Source organism: Nycticebus coucang, chromosome 13 (genome assembly GCF_027406575.1).
Source record: "Nycticebus coucang isolate mNycCou1 chromosome 13, mNycCou1.pri, whole genome shotgun sequence".
Classification (NCBI taxonomy): domain Eukaryota; kingdom Metazoa; phylum Chordata; class Mammalia; order Primates; family Lorisidae; genus Nycticebus; species Nycticebus coucang.
In genome coordinates this window covers 63,316,596-63,337,152 of record NC_069792.1, presented here as the reverse complement: position 1 = coordinate 63,337,152, position 20,557 = coordinate 63,316,596, and the positions used below count along the sequence as shown (strand labels likewise).

Here is a 20,557-nt window from a genome sequence, read left to right as displayed (position 1 = left end):
TGCATCTCCAGCACTCTTTTTTTCCCCAGTCATCATAAATACCCTGCCCCACCTTTCCTCAGCTCTGTATTCCCCACGCGGGGGAACAGTATCTGTAGCACCTTGTTACTGAGACCACTTGTTAAGAAGTTCCAGGCTCCCAGTCCTCCATCCCACAAGTCCTACTGATTCTGTATACCGGCCCTCCCTCATACTTACAGCCTCTCCATTTCCTCCTCTCCCTCCCGGGTCCCAACCTCAGCTCCACCCTCAGCATTTTTTACCTATATTTCTGTAGCTGCCCATCAATAGTCTCTTTGCTTTCAGTCTTGCCAATCTCTTCTGCAGATTTCCATAATAATTTTTCTAAAAAGCATCCAAAGCCCTTGATGCTTTATGGAGTTTGCACTCAAAATAAAAAGCACAGAAACACAGTTGCCTAAATTGCCAAGGACCTGCAAAGTGGGTGATAGTCACATAAACGAAGCAAGAGGAGGTGAGCTCCACAAATGCAGATGCATCTGGGCCCAGGCAGGTCGCTCAGGGGTGCTGCTGCAGGACAGAAGATAATTTGGAAATGGGTGGGGCTCTGCAGAGTCAGGGGCACCTGTCCTGCCTGCAGGCATCTTTGTGGACATGTTTTCACCCTGGGCTCACTGGCCCAACCAGACACCTGCAGGTGAAGGTAGAAGTGTTGGTTTGGGGTCCTAGCTTCTGCGTTTAGGATGAACCTTGGATTCAGATAACAACTATGCACCACACAATGATGTTTCAGTCAATTCTGGATGGTGATCCCATGAGATTATAGTGTAATATTTCTCTTGTACCTTTTCTGTATTTAGATACCCAAACACCGTTGTGTTATAATGGCCTACATTCGTCAGCACAGTAATGTGTCGTGTAGGTTTGTAGCCTAGGAGCAATAGGCCTGCCATATAGCCTGGGTGTGTAGTAGGCTAGACCAGGCTTGTGTCAGTTTACTCCGTGACGTTCACCCAACCATGAAATGGCCGAGTGATGGATTTCTTGGAACATATCCATGTAGTTAAGTGATGCAGGACTGTGTTGTGCTGCCCCGGTAGAGGCTGTGTGAGTTTGGGTAAGTTACTTTACCTAAAGACAAGGTCTAAGTAATTATTGAAATGGTTCATGTTCTATAAATGCGGTTATTGGTCATTACTGGTGGTAGTGTTGGTATCAGAGGGAGCACTGAACAATACTGAGTGGGGCAGTCCCTCTGGATTCCACAGTACCCCTGTTCTGTCCATTTCTCTTGAAACTAATAGCTCGCATTTGCTGAGGCACACTTGTGGTCTTAGAGAAAATGAGCTTTCCTTCTGCACTGGCTTATGAGAAACTCAAGCCTGAGATCAGGTAAGTTTTACTGGAGGTTCTACCCTGGAAGTGGTAAGTTCCCATGAAAGGTAAAGGGAGCACTTGGCCAGCTACGGATGTGAAGTTCCTTCCCGGGGCTGGCAAATTCTCTGGTTTGCATGAAAACATCATTTACATTTTCTAAGTAAAAATCATCTTCGGCGTCTTCAGCACACCAGCTGCCATTCCCACGTTGCTCCCTCGGGTTCGCCTCAGCCCATCCGGACTTTTCCTTTCTCGTGGGCTCACAGGGCCAGTAGCAGGCTATGTCCTGGGGCTGCTCTGAGTTACTGAGGGTGCTTGTGTTCCTGAGTTTCGATAACCGTGAACACTGTGAAGAGAGAAAATATTATTGTCTCTTTTGCTGATGCTCACTGCTCACAAAAGGAAGTTTTATATTTACATCTGTATAAATTCTAAAAAGCTTCTCTGTTCTTTTTTTCTTTCTTTTTTTTTTTTTTTGATCCCACTCTTCTTTATCTGCTGCCTTGGTATATTTTTTGCCAAATGGATGAAAAAAGAGAGAGATAGGATTGGAGTGGACAGGGCCAGATTTACTGTAGGAAAGAAGTCTTTCCTACACAATACCTACCACACAGTCACCCCCATGCAAGGAAGAGCACCTGTGTTTTGCTCCCGGGTGTTTTGCAAGGGTGTGTGTGGGCGGGGGGGGGGGGGGGGGGAAGCATGACAGAAGGGCAATGGGAATCATGTCGTCAAGTGAAAGTTGTGAAACTATTCCTGAGCTGTTCTTTATTTTCAAAGCCATGGCTGAGAACACCCACTGATACCAGCCACCTAGTCTGACTGCCTGCTGGGTAATTGGCAGATCTCTGACAAGAAAAGTGCCCCTTTGAGCCTGGTATTTGTACAACTGCCACCCAGAGAGCTGAGAGCTGTGGTTAGAGCAGTGCTCCTGTGCGGTGCTGGGGAGGCAAGCCCAGGTGTGGTACAGAGGTGGCTCAGCAAGCTAAGACTGGGAGAGCAAGGAAAATTTGAGAGCCCAGTCTTCAAGAGGGGCCAGGCTGGGGGAGGAGGGGAGGTGCGATAGCCTGTGGACATGTGGAAGATTCTCTTACAGTCTGAAGACCAGATGGTAGAAATGAAACCATTGGTGTCAAAATGAAAGCCCTTTGATGTAAAGGTCAGAGAGGAAAGTGAAATGAATCAGCTCGTACCTGGCGTCTGAGGTTTTCACGAAGCAAATGCTATAGTAAATTACCCTTGACCATCACAGGAGGCATCAGGAGAAGCAGGCCTGCAGTGATAAAGGGAGACAGGAACAGGTGCACTTGGTTTGCCACCAGGGCAGCGGGGAGTGGCCCTGTCCTGAATGTCTGGTAATCCAGCTCACAGGGGGATAAGTTAGTGTGCACCCTCCATGGGCAGATATCACAGGACAGATGTTCCTGGGGTGTGGCTGCTGATGGCTGCTGCCTTCCATAGAACAATAAAGACCAAAATAACCAGGAGATGTGTCCATATCTGAGTTGGGACAGCCTCTGTCCATTGTGGTGGGACTGATTTTTATTTTCCTTGCTCTAATTTTTTCTATTTCTAGATGTTCTAAAATATGTACTATTTTTAGATTCCAAAAAGCTTTCTTTGTCTGCTTACCCACAAGGGCACTTTTTACTGACGGTGCAGGCAATTTCCAAATCTGCATGTCAGTTAAGAAGCACAGTGGATACTCCTAACCTTCCCCCTTTTTGCTTGTCTTTGGTCAAGGTGGTGTCACACAAAATTGAACTGTGTCGGGAGCTCTTGGACTACTTCGGCCTCTTTCTCTTTCGGTTTTGCAAGGAAGGCAAGCTCTCTCGTAAGAATACAAGAGGGAATGAGGGCAGCCAGGGGATGTGTGTGTGTAGGTAGAGGTGGGGGGGAGACAGCCCAGGAGGAGGGGGAGTCACAGCAGGGGCCAGTCACCCCCCAGGGGATAGTCTCTGCTACTGTTATTGGCCCCTGCGGCAAAGGCTTGAGGGGTGGAAGGTTGCATCTTTGTTCAGAGAGAGCTGTGGCCCAGCAGCTCCAGCAAGACCTCAGGCCATCCCAGCAAGCGCACTTCCTCTGTGCACCCCCAGTCCCAATCCTGGTGTCCCAATCCCAGTGTCCTTCTCAGTCCATGTCACACCCTTCTGGGGATGGAGTCCTAGACTCCAGGTGTCTGGACCTCCCACTCCAGCATGATTTCTCCCTGTTAAGGAATATTTGATATAACATAGATGATAGAAATAAGTTCTTAGATTCTTATTTAAAATGTTTCATGAAATAATAAAAGACAGTCCAATTCACATCAATTTGCTTTTCTCTACAGTGTGTTTCTAGACGTTACAAATGTTTTTCTAGTTGTCTAGTGGTATCAGCAATATTAAAGTAGTTTACATATATCCTCCAGAGCCTGTGGGTTGGAGGTTTTGAGTTGCAAGTTCAAGGGTCCAGATGGTGGCACGGCCCCAAGGTGCTGTGGAGTGCTGATGAAGGTGCTGGATGTCTCTGGACCTATTTCCTGTGCTATAGACGCGATAGCACAGTGTGAAATATCCCCTACTCGAGGAGCAGGTATTTTATGAGGATCAAAGGATATTTATTCTTTGAATGAACTTCAGAAAGTTAAAAATGCAAGAGAATATTCTTATTGTGATTTTATTATTTCTAGTAATAATGTTTTATTTCTTATCTGAAAGCTACTGTGTGTGAACTCTTTGTGCTGTTTCAACCAGTAAGACTGCCTTCCTCCCTTCTCTAGTGGTGAAAAAATTGGCGGACTTTGAACTCCCTTATGTTAGTCTTCGGAGTTCTGAAGTGGAAAACTGTAGAGTTGGACTCCGAAAGTGGTAAGTACTTGAGTACAGAAGGCCTTTGAGGACATCTCACCACATCCTGCTCCGGCCTGACAGCTGGAGACCAGAGACTCCGGGAAAGTCTTGGGAAGAGCAGTGAAGCTGAGAGAAGGCAGCGTGAACCAGATGCTTATCCTACAGAATAGGACGCTGAGGACAGCTTTTACCAGTCTCACCTGGCCACTCGGGGGTATTCAAATGAGGAAGGTGGCCATCTATTCCACACCTCTCCTGAGCAGTCAAGAAAACAGGCTTGAAAAGCAGGGGCAGGCCAGGGAGGTTCGAAGCAGGTAAGAGAGATAAATGGCTGGCCATTGGTTTGCTTTGGAAAGGATTACTAACCGTATTAACAGAAGGAGTTTGTGATTATCACAAGATCTGATTCCTCTGTTGACGTGTGGTGTTCTCTGAAGGCAATGAGTGGACTCAGCCGATTTGTTGGGAATTTGAACTCTACGTATTGGGCTTATGCTCCTAATGGACAGCATTGCATACCAGGGCCACCCATATTCCTAGATTGATAAGGACGCAAGTGTCCCTCTGCAGAAAATACTATCATTTCCCCCAGGTATATGAGGTCCTGTGGAGAATAAGCAAATAGAAAATAGCAATGAGAAGCAGGATGCTGCCCCACCCACTCCTATAAACTTTAGTTCCCACCATTATTACCATGGCTATTTTACATGCGCTTAGGTTCATCCCCACCCACAGACGCTTTCAGGAAAGGCATTTTGAAATCTAGGAATAGTAGTTAGCTTGGCCTCACTAGAGCCCCCGTTTGTGGCTTTGAATTTGGGAAGGAAGATCTCAGCAAAGCTAGAAGTTCATATACTGTTGTTCAGAAGTACTCTGAGAAATGGTCAAAATCTTGTGCCATTGCACCCTGAGAAAGACAGAAGGACTCAGTTCCATTTATCTGTTTAGAGAATAGCTGTTCTGGAAGCTGCTTACACTGAGGTGATGGCTGAGCATGGTTGTTCCTGGGACCAGAATATGGGAACCTAAGTCCCAGCTCTTTCAGGTTTTAGCTATGTAACCTTAGTCTAAAGGCCTTAGTCCTTTATCTGTAAAATGGGAATAGTAGTGCCTACATCGTAGGATTATTGTGAGGGTTAAATAAAGTAATCCCATATGCTCAGTGAGTTTTGGTTATGTCTGTTACTGTTATATTGATGATAATAATTATAGTAAGCAAAAGAAGACAAAATCCCTGGGGCTTAGATTTTGTTGTTGTTGTTGTTTTTGCTCATGACCTCTCCTGAAAACTTGAGATCAAAGGAGCAAGGAGGATTCTGTTCCTTACCTTGCAGCTTGAATTAGGCTTTGCCTGTGTCTTAATAGGTAATAGGTCACTTAATAGGTAAATTCTAGAATAAGTACAAGATAAAACATCTTCTACCCAATCATAGGCCAGCATCTAGGATCCAGCAGATTGCCTTTGCTTGTGGGAACTTATGTGTTTGAGCTAGGGACCAGAACCGATGAGGGGAGAGCCTTGTGGGGGACCCCAGGTGCCTCACCCTCTTTCCAGAGGGGGCCTTGCTAGGTGAGCACTAGGGTGCAAGGTCCAAAAGCTGTATATTCATAACAAGTGAGGCCTCGCAGTAAGGTCTAGCTGGAGATCTAAGGATTTTTCTTTGAGACTTCTCTGGGTCCTCTCTGCAGGGTGATGTGGTCACTTCCAAACCAGAGGGTTCCTGCCCTGGCCTACCAGAGCCCCAGTCTGGGAGGGGTCAGGGCGTCCTCTAACTCTCTGTTGCAGTGTTTGCTATTCTCTGCACACAGGGGCCTCTGGGATGTGCGAGGTTGTACCGAAATGGAGTGTGAAGTGTGCAGCCCTGATTTTCTTGGTCTAAGCTCACCCATCGGCCAATTCACCCTATGATTCTGAACTTAGAGTCTCTGCCTTACCTTCTGGTCAGCTCTAGATTAGCCATAGTGCATTGTTTCCTGATAGTTCCTCTCCTTTCTTAAATGCTGCCCTGCTTGTGCAGTAACTAGTTTCAGTTCATCCTGGTGATTCTGAATCTAACAGACTGACATGGAGCCTTTGCTATCTGCAAATCACTCCATGAAGGTGCAGAGAAACAACTCTGGATAGGACCCAGCCCCTGGTCTCAAGGTTCTTCACATATGGTGTTCAGAAAACTTGATCAGAGCAGTGGTCGGGATGAAGACAGGGTGCTGGGCAGGTTCAGAGGATGGGTGGCTAACACAGCCTTGGGGAGGAGACACCAGTGGTGAGGGCACCACTGAGGCTTGCAGAGCAAGGTGGATCAGTCAGGGAAGGAGGCTGGGGTAGGAAGGGGTCTCCCAGGCAGGGTTAGAATGTAGTGCTGGGGTGGGGATGGTAGGAGATGGAACTGGAAATGAGGGCAGGAGAGGGTCCACCGAGGGCCTGGGAAGCAAGTAGGGTAGATCGAACTCCCAGGGCTATGAGAGTCTCAAGGGGTACCCAGGAAGGAGCACTCAGGTTAGGATGTGAAGAGTGAGGTTGAGGGCACACAAATGAAGCAGAAAGCCTATGAAGAAGCTTACTAGAGCAGCTCAGGCCATGAGGATGGCCTGGTGCAGGGTGATGACTATGGGGGTGGGTCCGTATGGGGCAGATGACTCTGCCAGGCCCTCAGGGGAAGGGAAAGGCAATCCAGGACTTGGCGTCCAAGAGGGAGGCTGAGTGTGGACAGGGATATGGACTTTTCCCACTAGAACTTTTCTTTTTGTTTACATCTTTACTCTCAGAGCCCACCAGGTAAAAGCTTATAGAATAAAGAAATTAGGAAAGAAAAGAGATGTGGGGGGGGGTACACAGAGAAGGTAGACAAGTACAGATAGGGGTGTGGCTTTGTTGGTAAAGGGGTCCCTGCTTCTTAGGGTAGAGGGCCTCCACTCTCTAACGCACTCACTCCTGGGCGTGCCATTTCCATGGCATGTGAATTATACTAATGCTCCTGAATTATGCAGGTATCTGGATCCAGCCCTTGACTCCATGCTGATGGGCTGTAGAGCAGCCATAGACTTGCTCTATATGCAGGTGAGTGTTGCCAAGAATCCTCAGAACGTGTGTTACAGGCTATTTGGTTTGGAATCATTTTAAAAAATGTGGTAGGTAATAATTCTATATTCATACCTAGAGCAGGCAAATTCATACCAACAGAAAGTACAACAGAGGTTAGCAGGGGCTAAGGTGAGGCACAAAGAAGTTAGTATTTAATTGATACAAGTTTTTGTTGGGTGCTCGTGAAAAATTTTTAGGTATAGATAGTGGTGACAGTTATCCAACATTGTGAATGTATACACGTATAATGCCACTGACCCGGTCACTTAGGAAGGATTAAAATGATAAATGTTATGTTGTGTATGTTTTATTATGATTTAAAAAAACAAAAGAAGAGCAGTTTAGAAAGAGGAATAGAAAGAATTCTACCTCTATTTTAAATTGCTCTCTGCATTTGCAATGTATACGCATCTTTAAAAAGGAACAAACTGTATTAAAATTGTAATCCTCAAGTCACATTTGACTTCTGCAATTACAAGAGATTCTGCAAGACAGCAAACATTACTGATATATATTGAGTATTTTAATTTTAATACAGTCTGTTTTTTTCTTAAAATGTATATACTTTTTTGGCACCCTCTGTATTATTTAGGCTAATTTGATGTGAGCCTAGAAAGAATACCTAATAATTTAAAGTCACACATGACCCTGACTTTCACTCTAGCATACCCCTCTTTTCCCTTACCTGCGCCGACGGCTGACTCCATGTCCACGAAATCCATGCAGTTGTATAGGGCCTCTTGCTTGTTTGATGATCTGCTATTGAAATTCTTAATTATTTTTGAACCAAGAACTTGCATTTTCATTCTTCACAAATTGGCCCTGCACATTATATAGTTGGTCCTGCCTATCCCTGCCCCTTAGCCTCCAATAAAATAAATTGAGAGCTTGGCCTCTGTTCCCTTCACCTGCCTGGTAAGGTGGAGGTTCTGCCAAGTTGTGACATGATGCACCCACCACGTTACCCAACCTCAGTTCTCCACCTGCTCTGCCGGCCACTTCCAAGTGTGCACGCTCACCCGCTCACCAAGCCAACATCCTCAGGGACCTGACGCTGCCCAGGCCTGGCTGGACCCTTTTGGGAGGGAGACTTGGAAACTTCTAGGAGTCCCTGAGAATATCCTATAATCTGTTCTTAAGCCACAGGCAGGGTGATGGTCACAGCGCTGCCAGGGCTGCCTCCAAGTCAGGAGGTAGAATTTCGAAAAGAGGAGAGAGGTTATGGTCCAGTCATTACTTTTAATGAGCTTTTCAAGGAGACTAGGAAACAACAAAACCTACTGTATAACTTTCGGCACAACAAAAAGGTCAATGAGCCTGTAATCCCAGCAGTCTGGGAGGCCGAGGTGGGTGGATTGCCTGAGCTCAGGAGTTCAAGACCAGCCTGAGCTAGAGCAAGACCCCATCTCTAAAAATAGCTGGGGTTGTGGTGGGTACCTACAGTCCCAGCTACTCGGGAGGCTGATCCCAGGAGTTGAGACTGCTGTGACCTCTGACACCAAGGCACTCTACCAAGGGCAACAAAGTAAAACTCTGTCTTAAAAAAAAAAAAAAGGTCAGCGGGTGGATTTTTATGCTTTGACTTACTAGAGGGCATAGGAAAGAACCTCACTGTGTACTTCCTTAGGTGACTTTCTAAGAGATCAAGACCACAACGTTTTTCTAAATCCTAAAGAGGCAAATCAAAATATCGTTAAATGTTTAATATTCATTATTATATTTGTATGGCCAGAACATAGCTTGAGTTTATTTCATATTACACTTCCATCCACATATAATCACGTCCAGTATACTTATACCCACGTTATATAACTTGGAGCTGAATTACCATTTTAAATGTTCATTAAAGCTCACAGCTTAATGAACATTTAAGTTCATTAAGAACATTTAACTTAATTTAAATGTTCAATAAAGCTCATTGTATCCTTGCCATTATGATACACGGTGTCTGGTTTTTGTGATGTCAAGTCCTTAGTTGAGAACACATCACCTAATTCTAGTATCGTTCCTGTGGGAACTACAGTCTCGATGGCTTCCAGTTCCCACTGCGGTGAGAGGTCAGAATTGTCAGCCCCATGCTGTGATTTCTTAATCTGTCTTCATTAAGGAGTTGTAAACCAGGGAGAAATAGATGATGGTATTTCCTCTGCTTGCAGCTGGCAAAAAGGTAGCTTCATGGAAAGCTCACTGAATTGCAGTTTGAGAAGTGAAGTCTGTCCCTTGCTCCGCCCCTAGCCCTCTCTCTGTGCAGTCCTGAGCCAGCCACTTCATCCTTCTGAACCACGACGTCTCCCTGTTAAGTGATGAGGTTGAACTAATAGTGTCTAAGGGCTCTCCCGGCTTTAATAGACTGTTATATTCCAATCTTGGCTTTTTGCATGGCAAAATCTTCAAACTATTGTAGTTGCTCTCATAATGCTCTTACTATTATCATCATCACCATCACTATCATCGCCTGAGTCTGAGTGGAGTACTGAGAAGTCCAAAGGAAGCAGCAGGGCTGTCAGGACCCCAGTGGCCGCCTCCTCTGGAAAGCTGCCCTTGACTCTTCTCAAAGAAAAAAATGCCTTCCTCCCTCCCTGTTCCCACGGTGTTTTGTTTATATCCTCTGTTCCAGCACTTCTCACCCAGCATTGCTAATACCATTCACTGCATTTCTCCCTAACCAGACTCTGACTGGCCAAGGACAGAGACTGTGTTGCCTTCCCCTGTGTCCTGGGTGCCTCGGATACCTGGCTGACTGAGAAGCAGTCATCCTTTTAAAAAGTTAACTCACAAAGCTCTCACGAGATCTGATACATAGCAAAAAATGGAGTCCTTATAATTAACTATTAAAAGATACTCCGTTATTTGAATAAACACCTTCACTGTAAAAACTTCAAAAAAAAAATTCAAAATGTCATATTTAAAAGCATACTTCTAAGTCAGAGCCACTATTTTAGTGTAAGACTTAAGATAATTTTTACTTCACATTGAATATAGTCAGGCACCCAGGAAGTCTGACGATGGCCCCTGAGTACTGGTGACAGATGTCTGACCCAGCCCATTTAGGGCTTTGCCTTTGGACACGAAAGAGTTGATAACTTGTGAAAAATCATCTGATCTAAACTCAATAGAGGTTCTGACTATATTTGAATAAACACCTTCACAGTAAAAACTTAAAAAAGAAAAGGTACTCTTTTGATTTTTTATGAGCTACTCTTGATTTTTTACAAGCAGATGATGTCCAAGGAGTCAAATGGATTCCCGCAACCTATTTCCTTTCTTCTCTCTCTCTCTCTTTCTTTTTCACATTATGTTAAATTTACACAAGCATCTTTAGCTTTTTTAAAAAGAATGATGTTAACAAAATGAGAGATTGCTAGCCGGGCGTTGTGGCGGGCGCCTGTAGTCCCAGCTACTTGGGAGGCTGAGGCAAGAGAATCGCTTAAGCCCAGGAGTTGGAGGTTGCTGTGAGCTGTGTGAGGCCACGGCACTCTACTGAGGGCCATAAAGTGAGACTCTGTCTCTACAAAAAAAAAAAATAATAAATAAATAAATAAATAAATAAACAAAATGAGAGATTGCATTTAAAAGTATACATTTCTGGGCTTTCTCTAAACATTTGAAAGTTCAGTCAATTCTGGGCCTGCGTTTCAGCCCATACAGTAACTTTGTACAAATTAGAAAAAGGCGCCCCTTCCTCCAGGAGGGCCTAGCCCCACATTGGGACTCTGGTTTGGTGAGAGGTGGGGGGCTGGCCTGGCCTCCTGACTCTCCCGCCGCCCAGTGCCCCGTGCAGGCACATACGTCCCTGGCCTTCCTCCACCATGCTTCAACCAGCCAGTACCCAATGGCCAGTGCCTTACTTTGATACCCACCTGTTCTCTATGCCTCATACTGTGCCCTCTGTGGAGGGTGCTGGTATGTGATAGGAGCTCTGGAAAACCATGGCTATGTGATTTCCCTTTTAAAATTAGGTTCTGTGTTCAAACCCAGCCCCGGCTGAACTGCAACCAAAAAATAGCCGGGCGTTGTGGCGGGCCCCTGTAGTCCCAGCTGCTCGGGAGGCTGAAGTAGGAGAATCGTGAAAGCTCAAGAGCTGGGGATTGCTGTGAGTCCTGTGACATCATGGCACTTTACCAAGGGTGGTAAAGTGAGACTCTGTCTCTACAAAAAAAAATTAGGTTCTGTATAAGTCCCTCTCAGCCAGTCTTCAGGGAAGGAACCATGTAACTTTGTAGCAACATTTGTCTAGACTTGACTCACAGTCTGGACCAACTTAGTGAGGTGCTATATATAGTGCATTTGAGGGATGACTTGTGAACCCATAAACAGGGCCAACTCTTTTTTTTTTTTTTTTATTAAATCATAGCTGTGTACATTAATGCGATCATGGGGCACCATACACTGGTTTTATAGACTATTTGACACATTTTCATCACACTGGTTAACATAGCCTTCCTGACATTTTCTTAGTTATTGTGTTAAGACATTTATATTCTACATTTAGTAAGTTTCACATGTACCCTTGTAGGGCCAACTCTTTTTAAAGGTAATAAAACAAAAACAGTTGTGTTACCTCTGCTGTAGACCATTTGAATCTGTGTTTGAGGATGCTAGTCTACTGATGACTGATTACATTTTCAGTTAATACTTACCACCATGAGTCCTGTTTATCTTCCTTTGTAGCCATGCCTTCTTTTTGAGGTTGTTGCCCTGTGCTAACAGTCCTTTCGGGGTCCTAACATAAAGTAAATGCAGGAAAGAAAAAGGTGCTTAGGGTGGTGCCTGTGGCTCAAAGGAGTAGGGCGCCGGCCCATATACTGGAGGTGGAGAGTTCAAACCCAGCCCTGGCCAAAAACTGCCAAAAAAAAAAAAAAAAGAAAAGAAAAGAAAAATGTGCTTAGTTCTTCATGTCCCTGCTGATTCCTTTCTGGTGTGGTGTGTAGGTTCATTTCTTTTCTTCTTTTTTTTTTGAGACAGAGTCTCACTATGTCACCCTCAGTAGAGGGCTATGGCATCACAGCTCACAGCAACCTCTAACTCTTGGGCTTGAGTGATTCTCTTGCCGCAGCCTCCCAAGTAGCTGGGACCATAGGTGCCCACCACAGTGCCCTGCTACTTTTTTGTTGTAGTTGTCATTGTTGTTTAGCAAGCCTGGACTGGGTTCGAATCCACCAGCCCCAGCGTATATGGCCGGTGCTGTAACCACTGAGCTACCGGCGCCAAGCCTGTAGGTTCATTTCTCAGAACACTTAGCAACAAGGAGAGAGCCTTGGGGCAGGTATGTGCCTACCTGGTAAGAAGTCAGTGGCTTGGGCAAGGGTAAGAGGGCTTGAGGGTGGTGCTCAGACATGGGTTTAATCTAATTCCTGCCACTCACTTCCTGGGTTATCTTGAATGTCATAACCTCTCTGAACCTCAATTTACCCATCTATAAAATGGTGAGAATTGTTCATCTCCTACTGAATATAGCAGTATCCCCTTATTCGAAGTCTTACTTTCCCTGTGGTCAACCATGGTCCAAAAATATTAAATGGGAAATTCCAGAAATAAACAATACATAACTTGTAATTTGTGCACATCTCTGAGTAGCATGATGAATTCTCATTCCATCCCGTTCCATCCCACCCAGCACAGAAACCCTTGCTTTGCCCACTCTATCCACACTGTGCACGCCACCTGCCTGTTAGTCACTTTATAACATCTCAGCTATCAGATTGACTGTCGAGGTACCACAATGCTTGTGTTCAAGTAACCCTTCTTTTACTTCATAAAGGCCCCAAAGTGCAAGAGTTTTGTGCCTAATTTATAAGTTAAACTTTATCAAAGTTGTGTAACACAGTAAAAAACATGGCACATATAGAGCCTGGTACCATCTGTGGCTTCAGGCCACTACTATAGGTCTTGGAAGGACCCCCCCACCCAAGGATGAGGGGGCACTACTGGAGCTGGGAAAAAGTCAGTGAGAAAACCTATCTAAAACTGGTTCTCAACAAATATTAGTTATTTCTCTCCTCTCTAAATCCTTTTCCACAATGTCCAAAAGAGTGTTCTCTTCTTTCAGAGATAAAGCATGACCCTGAGGGACGTAACACGTAGACTTACATTCAGACTAAGGTGTAAAGAAGCACCTGGTAATTGGCAGAGGATTATTGAGTGTTTGCAGTATGTAGGACACTGGGGAAGATTCCCTGAGGCGGAGGGCACAGGGTCGTCCCTTGGGAGGTTGACCATCTAACTGAGGAACAATGGACCATGCTGTTCAATCACAGTAAGTCGCAGCAGCACACTCTGGGGTTATGCAGCTGATGAGACTACAGCTCATACCAAGCTGTCCAGGGCCAGGCTGGCTAAAGGGGAGGGGATCTAGGTGCCAGAGGGAGAAGGATGAGCACAGGAAAGGGCCTGGAGCAGGAAGGCAGGCTGAAAATAGACAATAGCCTTCTTACTTCCAGGTTTCCTTCTGCTCCAGAACAACCCTGATGAGCTTCCAGAGAGGGCCATTGTCCTCCAGGCCATGTCTGCCTTCCAGCCCAGTGTTGTTCTGCTTAAACCTGCCAGGGATTAGGAAACAACTGAGAAACCCATTAAGGATTTGAGGTTTGGGAACACTTGGCAATTACCCAAAGCTGACCAGACAGGGCCCAACAATATATTCAATTTTTAATTTTTTAAAAAATTGTAAAATTTTCATCCTATAAAAAAGGTGCAAATATGGAAGAGTTCAAAAATGAAAGTGAATGTCACCCCAAATCTTAAATCACCCCCACACATAACTGTTAGCTTTGCCGATGTGTTTATTTCATGTATATCTCATTTATATGCGCATGCATTGTCTTGACTCATAAGTATGCACACAACATTTTTTTGTTTGTTTGTTTTGTAAAAATTTAAGGTCTACTGCTATACTCCTATTTTGTAACTCATTTATCTATTTTGGGGCATATCATAACAGCATCTATCACACAGAGTGGCTATAAGGATTGAGTTGAAATACTTCAAACACTGCCAGACCCATAATAAGCACTCTACAGGTTATTAATTAATAAGCTGAAACTTTTTCATTAGTATAAACAGTAACAATTACGGCAACATTAGTATGAACAAAAACAATTTGTTCTAACATTGATGTTTATGATTCAAATGTATTTGTCATTTGGGATTTTGTGTGTGTGTTAATTGCCAATACATGGCTTTTATCCATTTTCCTTGTTTGTGAATGTTTGCATTTCTCTTATTGCTTTATATAAATATTAATGTTTGGCCATGTGTGATGCAGTCATTTCCCCTGGTTTTCCATTTGATTTAGTTTTGTTCTGGTGGTCTTCATATTTTCGGTAATTATATATTAGTATCCCTTCATTATGACATTTTGGTCTTTATATCTTAAAAAGATATTTTATATCAAGATCAGAAAAAGATATCTTTTCAAGTTCTTTTATGGTTTTTTACATTTAAATCTTTGATCTGTCTGGGATTTATTTGATCAGGTAGTGCTGGGGGAAAAGCTAACTTTATTTTCTTTGCCAAATTAATTGTTCTTCCTAACTCACTAATTTAAAAAGTAACCTTCCTAACATGCTAAGTGCTGAAACATGTGTCCACTTGGGTCTGTTCTAATAGTGCTTCATACACAAGTATGTTTTTATCAGATTAATTTCTGCTAAGATTGCTCATTTTACAATTTCTGTTGTTTTAAGGCAGTACAGGACATTGGAAAAGGATGGGCCAAACCCACACAGGTGCAGAGGGAGAAATTAGAAGCCCTCCAGAAAGAAGATAATCAAACAAAGGTGAATCAAATATTTTACCAAGAGAAATCCCTTGGAAGGGGGTTAAAGAAACATGTTGGATTTGAGCTGCTTCGGTAATTTATAAAGCACTGAAAGACTCTTCAAAAAAAGAAAACCTTTATTGATTTTTCTGATTATAGAATTAATGAAAGCTTGTTTTTAAAAGATTGTAAAAATACAGACCGTAGATAGTGAGTCCTTTGCCATGTTAATTAACATAGATCCTCAGAATCATTTTTAGTGACTACAGAGTATTCTTTTTCATGATTATGTCATCGTCTGCCGAACCACCTTTCTCTTATTGGAAGTCAGGTTGTTTGTAGCTTTTGCTGCTATAAGTCACTTTGGCAGTGAGTACCACGAGGCCCAGGACTGTGTCTAATTTATACTTACTCTGTGGATTCACAGCACCTGCCACAGTTCCTGGCTGAAGTCCCTGCACACTGCAGCCAACATCCTGTCTTTGAGCATGTGTTCTATTATTCCCCAGGATATATTTCTAAGCATCTGTTTTTAAAGCTTCCATAAAGGTGGTACCAATTCACACACCTCCTGCCCCCCCAGCAGGGAATGAGTCTGACAAACAAGACATTTTAACAGAAGAAATGGCCTCTGCTTCACTGTGTTGTTTTCTTGTTTTTCTTCTTTTGACTTGGCCAATGTTCACAACTACAGCATTGATTTTAAATAGAATACAATTAAAATTTAGAGGACTTATGTATACTTAGGGTGACATAAAAAGTAACTCTTCAAAGGTTCAGACACTTTGAGATTTTTATTGATGGGCTACAAAAAAAATAAATAAATAAAGAGGAAAAGGTACATACTGACATTATTTTTTACTACCCGCCCCCACCAATCCCTGGGGTTCTACCTAAGCTTTGTCACAAAAACCTTGGAGTTGAGTTTCTCTGTGCATTTGCAAATTTGTACAATTACAGCTTCTATTTTGATGGGTAGAATATTGCTGGTGCTTCAGGCACAATTACAGATTGTGTGTATCACAACCAATTCTAAGCACATGCCTGCCCTATAAACTTCTTAATGCACTAAGAATATTATTTTTACGAGGTTTTCCTTAAATGTATACTTGTACTTTTTCCACAAAGCAAATTTTATCTTCTTTAATAAATGCTTTACTTAAATTTATCATATTATTTATAATAATACATTTTTAAAATTTTGAATACATGAATTAGGTGAAAAAAATGAAATCATTGAAATTAACTGAAATGTACTGCTAAATAACCAGCATTATTTGTGAAGTTCTTCTCCTGCTAAAGGAGCAAAAGTGTTAATAACTAGTATTTTATGTATATATACAATAAAACTTGGAATTAAAAATGAATAAAATTAATTTAAAGAATCATCTGATCTAAATTAGAGTTAGGCTAACTATGGTCCATGGGTCACTGTTTTTATAAATAAAATTTTGTTGACACATAGTCACACTTTTTCATGTAATGTGTAAGGCTGCTTTTGTGCTACAATGGCAGAGGTGAGTAGTTGCTATAGAGACCATAAACCCAGAAAGCTTAAAATACTTACTATATGTAAGTACTTGCCCACCACTGATCTAAGTTAAAATACAAATATACCTTCTGTAATTACCTATATTGTGTTTTTCAGATACAGTCTTCTTAAAAGAAATGGTTTTTTCAAGTATATAATCCTTGCAGATTTCCATCTCTTGGTTTTCATACAGTGATATCATAATGCCCCTTTATTGAATAGCAAATACCAATACTCATTTTAAATAGGTTATTTATTCATCATCAACTCTCTTGCAAAATAGAGCTTCACTTTTTTTTTTTTTTTTGAGACAGAGTCTCAAGCTGTCACCCTGGGTACAGTGCCCTGGTGTCACAGCTCACAGCAACTTCAGACTCTTGGGCTTAAGTCTCCCAAGTAGTTGTGCCCACCACAACACCCAGCTATTTTTAGAGATGAGGTCTCGCTCTGGCTCAGGCTGGTCTCGAGCCTGTAGCTCAGGCAATCCCCCTGTTTCAGCCTCCCAAGTGCTGGGATCACAGGCGTGAGCCACCATACTCATCCAGGTCTTGATTCCATGTGTTCTGTGAGGATGGCAGGAGCTTGTGATGTGAGGTTTTTGTTTGCTTCAAATGGTCTTTTGCTTCCCTCTACCCATCACCTGCCCTGATTTTGGAACAGTTTTTGGAGCTGTGCCGGGAGGTACAGCACTACGGGTACATGCAGCTGGACCCGTGCACCTGCGACTGCCCGGAACCAGGCTGCGGGGCTGTCCTCTCCATCGGCAACAGCGAGATCAGCTGCTGCATCACCCTGCCTGGTAACCAGACCCAGGACGTTGTTTTCCAGATGAACAGGGTGAAGTGCTGGCAGGTCACTTTCCTTGTGAGTATCTTGGCACTTTGCTTTGCCCATGGTTGCAAGTTTCCAACTGTGATTTTAAAATCCTGTTGCTCTGGGGGGAGGGAGAGAGGGAAAGGGGGTTGGGATGCTGTCACTTGATGGGCACAATGTGGGATATGGAGCACCTCCTGGCTGCAGGACACAACTACAAGAGGGACTCTACATAACACATGCAAACATTGTAACCTAGTTGTACCCTCACATTAACCAGAAACTTAAAAACAAAAAATAAATAAACTAATGGCAAAAAAATAAATAAGATCTTGTTGCTCTTGGAGGACAAAGTTGGCGCTGGGGAGACAGGTTTGCTGCCTGCATCCCTGCCTTGAGTAGAGTGGCATCTAAGCCACAGTGCACTTCGTTCAGTGGTAAAACCTATCCGGAGTCTGACATGGGTTCCCCATCCAGAGCAGCAGAGACACCAGTCTTCCTGCCTTCCAAAAGCAGACCTCTGCTGCTTGAACAATTACCATTTATTGAGTGCTTACTATATGCTCAGTGCTGATAAGATCACTACCCTTCAAAACTGGCCATGACCAGCAGAGCTCTTCCTAAGGAGCCCTGGCTTGTGCTTGCATCACCAGCTCCTTACAAGAGAAACTCCTATCAGATTTATTGAGTCCCTACATTGTACCAGGTGCTCTGCTAGCCACCACCACCTCTGTTATTAAATTCTCACCAGAACTCATTCAGCTAAGTGGGATCATCCTCTTTGCACAGGAAACCGAGGTTGACTAGTAAAGGGAAAAAGCTAATAGGGCAGCCACGATGAGGCCACTTGTTAAATCCATGGGCTTACTGGGAACTTTTTAGCTGAGCACTTGCCCTCTCTGGGGCATTTGACACTGTCAACTATCTCTTGCTTCTCAAAACTTCCTCTCCTTCCCCACTATTCCTGTGGGCCATTTCTCCCTCCAAGCATTGCCCAAACGCTGGTGTTTCCCAGGGGACCATTTTTAGCATCTTTCCCCAGTTGATTCTCTGAAATCAATTGCTCAGCCCCCTCTCCAAGGCCCAGGATTTCCTGCTCCCTTTAGATGCCATCGTGGGTATCTCACTGACGTCTCCAAACTTTCCCAAAGCAGACTCGTGCTTCCCTTCTCCTGCCTGTTGTGGAGTTCTTCCTCCTGGGCCCCTGGCTTGGTAAGCGGTACTTTCCCCACCACCCCCACCTTCCAAACCAGGAATCGTGAAACTAGCTATTTTCTCCTCACTCATATCCTGCACGTGTAAGTGCTGATGGAGGCCAGCCCTGTTATCCCTCGGAGATCTCCTTTGGTTTCCAGCGCACAGCTCAGTCTCAGCGTTGCCTACATGGATGGGTGGAACAGCTCCCTAACCCTTCTCCCTGCCCCCTCTCACCCCCCAGGGGTCAGAGAAAACACTTGACATGATTTCAGTCCTTTTGAACATATGGAAACTTGCTTTATGGCCCCAAATTTGATCTTTCTTGGTAAGTATTTCATATGTGCTTAAAAAGAATGTGCCTTCTGCTATTTTTCTGAGTATTCTGTAAATGTCAGTAACTTTAGGGATTGACTTTTTCTTTTTTGTGCTCAGCATAATTCTTTGGAAGTTCATCCACTCATTATTCTCCTTTTTTTTTTTTTTTAATTTGGCCGGGGCTGGGTTTGAACCCACCACCTCCGGCATATGGGACCAGCGCCCTACCCGCTGAGCCACAGGCGCCGCCCTCATTAGTCTCCTTTTATTGCTGAGCAGTAGGGCGTGATATGCATGTGCCAACATTTGTTTTAACCATTTACCCACCGAAAGACATCTGGTTGTTTCCAGTTTTTAGCTATAATGAATGGAGCTGCCGTAAATATTCATGTACAGGGTTTTGTCTTTCCACGAGTCTTCATTTCTCTGGCATGAATACCCAGAAGAGAGGCTGAAGGGTCTTATGATATTGCCTGTTTGCTTTTTTTTTTAAATTTTTTTATTAAATCATGAGAAACTGTTGAACTGTTTCAGAGAACAGCTATTCCATTTTACCTTCTCACCCGCAAGGTATGAGTGACCCAGTCTCTCAGCATCCTCATCAGCTTTTGGTGTTGTCATTGTTTTTTATTTTAGTCATTCTGATAGGTATGTGCAGGCATCCCCCAGTTATAAAAGAGACAGGTTGAATTTGTATGTAAGTTGAAACAAGTACATTTACCTACTCCCTGTGAGAGCCTCCATTCATAAGTGCAAGTCAAACTTCAGTCGAATGTTTGCAACTCTGGGGCTTACTATATTAGTCTCCATTTATAAGCGAAAGTCAGATGTTTGTAACTTGGGAATTGCCTATAATAGCATTTCATTGTGATTTCAATTTACGTTTCCCTCATGGCTTCTGAGGCTGAGCATCCTTCATGTGCTTATTTGCCATCTGTACATCTTCAGTGAAATGTCTCCTCAGATGTTTAACTCATTTTCTAATTGGATTATCTGGATTTTTACTGTTGAATTTTGAGAATTCTTTATATATTCTAGATACTAGTCCTTTCTTGACCATCTAGTTTGCCAATATTTTCTCTTACTCTGTAGTTTTTTATCTTCTTAAAAAGGGTCTTTGGCAGATAATTTTGATGAAATCTAACCTATCTTTTTTTCCTTGTATGGATTATACTTTTGGTATCAAGTCTAAGAACTCTTTGCTAAACCTTAGACTCTGAAGTTTTACTATTTTTTTCTTGAAAGTTTTATAGTTATGGGTTTTACATGTAGTCCTGATCCATTGAGTTAATTTTTTATATAGAGTATGAAACTTAAAATAAGGTTTCTTTTTTGGGCCTGCGTAAGTCCAGTTGCTCTGGTACCATTTGTTGAAATGGCTGCCTTTCCTCGATTAAGTTATTTTTACATCTCTGTCAAAAATCAGTTGGGCACATTCATGTGGATCTATTTATGGCTCTCTGTTCTCTCTTGATGATACGTATATATATTCCTCCACCAAAGTGACATAATTATTGTCTTTCTTTGTAAAAGTTTTATTGAGGTTTAACTTGTGTATCACACAATTCACCTGTATAAAGTGTACAATTCAGTGCATTGTACAAGTGTACATTTAGTGCATTCACAGAGTTGGGCAACCTTCCCCACAGTCAATTTTAGAACACTTCTAATCTCAGAAAGAACCCAAACCA

The 20,557-nt window shown here is 43.3% G+C and overlaps 1 protein-coding gene across 1 annotated transcript in view; it reads left to right on the top strand.

Annotated features, from left to right (window-relative positions):
* SNX31 (sorting nexin 31) overlaps window positions 1-20,557 on the top strand; it is a 75,089-nt gene that overhangs the window by 39,006 nt on the left and 15,526 nt on the right. The window contains exons 6-10 of the mRNA XM_053559107.1: window positions 3,082-3,172; window positions 4,100-4,187; window positions 7,158-7,227; window positions 14,937-15,029; window positions 17,202-17,405. Of these exons, the coding sequence (XP_053415082.1) occupies window positions 3,082-3,172; window positions 4,100-4,187; window positions 7,158-7,227; window positions 14,937-15,029; window positions 17,202-17,405 (546 nt within the window). The remainder of the gene's footprint in view (window positions 1-3,081; window positions 3,173-4,099; window positions 4,188-7,157; window positions 7,228-14,936; window positions 15,030-17,201; window positions 17,406-20,557) is intronic.